Raw genomic sequence first — 3,478 nt, forward strand, 5'->3', positions numbered from 1 at the left:
GCCAGGATGGTCTCGATCTCCTGACCTCGTGATCCGCCCGTCTTGGCCTCCCAAAGTGCTGGGATTACAGGCTTGAGCCACCGCGTCCGGCCCTAAATGCTTCTTATATATCTCACATGGTATTAGATATTGGTGAGGATTTTTTAAAGGCACAATATAATTTTACCTGTAAATAATTCTGTGTATAACTGTGATGGGATAAGAACTTAAAAAAAAAACAAAAAACCCCAATGCCACTATCAAACCTAACAGAATAAATGACAACTCCTTAATATCATTTAATACTCATTCAAATTTCATTAACTGTCATAAATGTCTTGATGTATTTCCTTTGTTTGAATCAGGAACCAAAGTCTATACCTTGTATTTAGTTGTTACAGCTTTTAAAATGTGTGATAGTGCCTTCTTTCTTTTTTTTCTTATTTTTTTTAAATCTCACTTGTTAATTGAAGAAATTTGCCTGAGGAAAGATCCATATTTTGCATTTAGCTGATTGCTTCATCATGGTGGTATTTAACTTGTTCCTCTAACCCTTGTTTTTCCTACTTCATAGGTACTGGTGATCTAGAGGCTTGATTAAATTTTAATTTGAAAAGGATACTTAATAGGTGGTGCTATGTATTTCTTAACACATCCCATCAAGGAAGCGCATGACACCTACTTGGTCCAGTTTTACTAATGCTAACAGTGATCAGTGGGCTCATGAGTTGTCAGCCTAGCCAAAATTTCTTCACATCCTTCCACCAAATTAATTTTAGCATACATTAGTGATCATAGCCTAGGCCCATTATTTCATTAGGGCATGAAAAATGGTGATTTTCTAATTTGATAATTCTTTCTGCTTTTGATTGAAATTCTGCTATAAAGAATTTTTCCACATCTATTTATTCTGAAATATAGTTCACACAAGAATGGCAGGATATATGCTCATTCTTTTTCTTTTCACAAACAACTTTTAGAGTAATGAATATATATTTGATATATACCAATCAGTTATAGTCATTATTCTTTTGGATGCCCAAATTATCCCACAGTAGGCATCAAATGAGGCATTCCATCAGGTTGGCTCTTGTGGCTTTTCGATATAATCCCTTTAGTCAGTGATAGCTTGCCTCCTCAATGTCCTAGGCTTATGTTTTCTTTCCTGCCCAGATAGGGAATTAGTCATTTATCCAAGGAACTCTTGAACTGGATCTTGTAGAATATGAATAGGCACCAAGAAAACAGGATGCTTTTTATAAAAATGAAGTGTGCAGGGGAGATTAGAAGGGAAGAATATAGAAAAAATAAAGCTAGGAAAGCAGAAATGCATAGAATATGTATGTATAAACAATGAGATCTCAAATTTGTCTAGAGCAGAAATTAGGAGTTGTCACTGCACAATGACCACCATCCCCTTTCCAAAGTCAAAGACTTAGCTTATTAATAGATAACTAAAAAGTTTTAATGATTCTTTTTTCACTTAAATTAGGTTTTGAAACATCTGTTTACCAGTCATAGCACTGGCATTGGAAGAAAAGGATGCCAATTAACAACAGAGGATCTTGAAGCTTATATTTATGTCTTTTCTCAGCCTGGAGCATTAAGTGGCCCAATTAACCATTACCGAAATATCTTCAGGTTAGTACAATTTCTTTTTAGTTAAATAAAAATATTTGAGTCTGACCCTAAAGGGACAGTATTTTATTTTTAAGGTTAAGTTCACCACTTATCCAAAGACTCAAATAAGGTATTTTAATTTTTTAGTAAGTTGAATAATCTTTTTATGGACAATTTCAAACATAAGGAAAAGTAGACAGAATAATATCACAAATCCTCCATGTAGCTGTCACTTGTTTTATCCATAACTCTATCCACTTATTCTCTCCTTTTAGATTATTTGGAATAGATGTATATTTTTAGTTATTTTTAAATGATGATTTATTTATTCAAGAAATATTTATTAATCACTATGTTCTGGGCTGTGTTAGTACTCAGAACATAGTAATGAGCAAAACTAGGTAAAGTCTCTGATCTCACAAAACTTGTAGCCTAATAGAGAAAACAGACATTAAGCAAATAACCACAGTAATGAGTGAATAGTTATAAACGAACAGAAAGGCTTTGAAAGAAAGAGATGAGAACTGAGGAAATGATGTTAGACCAAAAAAGTGAAGGATGACTTAAGTATTGACTAGACAAGATTGGGGATAGGGGGACTGGCATTCCAGAAAAAGGAAACAGCAGGTACTAAAGCCCTGTGGGAAGATGCAAGAGGGTTGTAGCTTCAAGCAACAGAATTATGGCTTCTTGGCTGGAGCACAGAAGGTAAGGGTGAGAAGAGCATTATGAGGCTGGGTCCAAGAGGTGGGTAGCAGCTGACCATGCACAGCCAAGTAGACCATATGAAGGATGTAAAGACCACGAATGTGAAGCCAGTGAATGAGAATCTCAAGCAGAAAAGAAAAACAACCCACATGTGTATCTGAATAAGTTCAGTGTGGCCATAGTGCAGAGAATGTACTGGAGAATTTTCAGAGTAAATGTGCGAAAACTGCAGCAGTCCAGGCTAGAGATGATGGTAACTTGAACTAGTCTGAAAACAGTGGAGATGGAGAGAGTGGGCAGATTTAAAAGATACTTAAGTGGTAAAACTGACAGGGGTTGGCAATGGGTTGGAGGGAGAATGAGAAGAGAGATGTCAAATATGGATCCTGGATTTCTGGCATGTACAACAGTGTGGATAAGCATGCCATTTACTGAGACAGGAAACACTAGAACGGGACTAGTTTTTATGGGAAAGTCATGAATTTTATTGATCTTAGGCTAGTTGACTTTGGGGTGATACCTTAGATATTCAAATACACAGTTGGATAGTAGGGTCTGGAACTCAAGAGGAGAGAATCTAGGATGAAGATATATAAGATCTGGGAGTCACTGACATAGAGACAAGCTTTGGTTTTAGAACATATTGTCCGGGGAGAAAGTATAGCATGAAAGGTAAGACATGAATATTTGTCAGTTTGGGTCTGTACTTAGGGTAAAAAAATGAGATTTCATTTCTCTTAAGAATTAGGAGCCACAGCTGGCCTTGAATTTGAGGTTTATGGATTTGATTTGTGCTACCTCCACGATTCTGGAATTCTCAGGGCAGAAATTATGTGTTAACATGCCTTAGGCTGTTAACATTCCCTAGGAAGCCTGGCAGAAACAAAGATAAAACTTCTCTAGGATACATCTCAATTCAGGCCTCACAGTATTCCCACGGATGAAGTCCCCTAAAGATGAGTTCATAATCCAAATTTAAAAATATCAACCTGGGCCACGCCTATAATCCCAGCACTTTGGGAGGCTGAGGTGGGCGGAGTTCGAGACCAGCTTGGCCAATATGGCAGAACCCTGTCTCTATTAAAAATACAAAAATTAGCCGGCTGTGGTGGCTCATGCCTGTAATCCTAGCTACTCGGAAGCTGAGGTAGAATCGCTTGAACCTAGGAGG

General features: G+C 37.1%; 1 protein-coding gene across 1 annotated transcript in view; it reads left to right on the forward strand.

Moving 5' to 3' along the window:
- EPHX4 (epoxide hydrolase 4) overlaps positions 1–3,478 on the forward strand; it is a 38,395-nt gene that overhangs the window by 17,626 nt on the left and 17,291 nt on the right. Inside the window, exon 5 of the mRNA XM_011940042.1 lies at positions 1,472–1,620. Within this exon, the coding sequence (XP_011795432.1) occupies positions 1,472–1,620 (149 nt within the window). The remainder of the gene's footprint in view (positions 1–1,471; positions 1,621–3,478) is intronic.

The sequence above is a fragment of the Colobus angolensis genome, unplaced genomic scaffold, assembly GCF_000951035.1.
Source record: "Colobus angolensis palliatus isolate OR3802 unplaced genomic scaffold, Cang.pa_1.0 Scaffold186, whole genome shotgun sequence".
NCBI lineage: Eukaryota > Metazoa > Chordata > Mammalia > Primates > Cercopithecidae > Colobus > Colobus angolensis.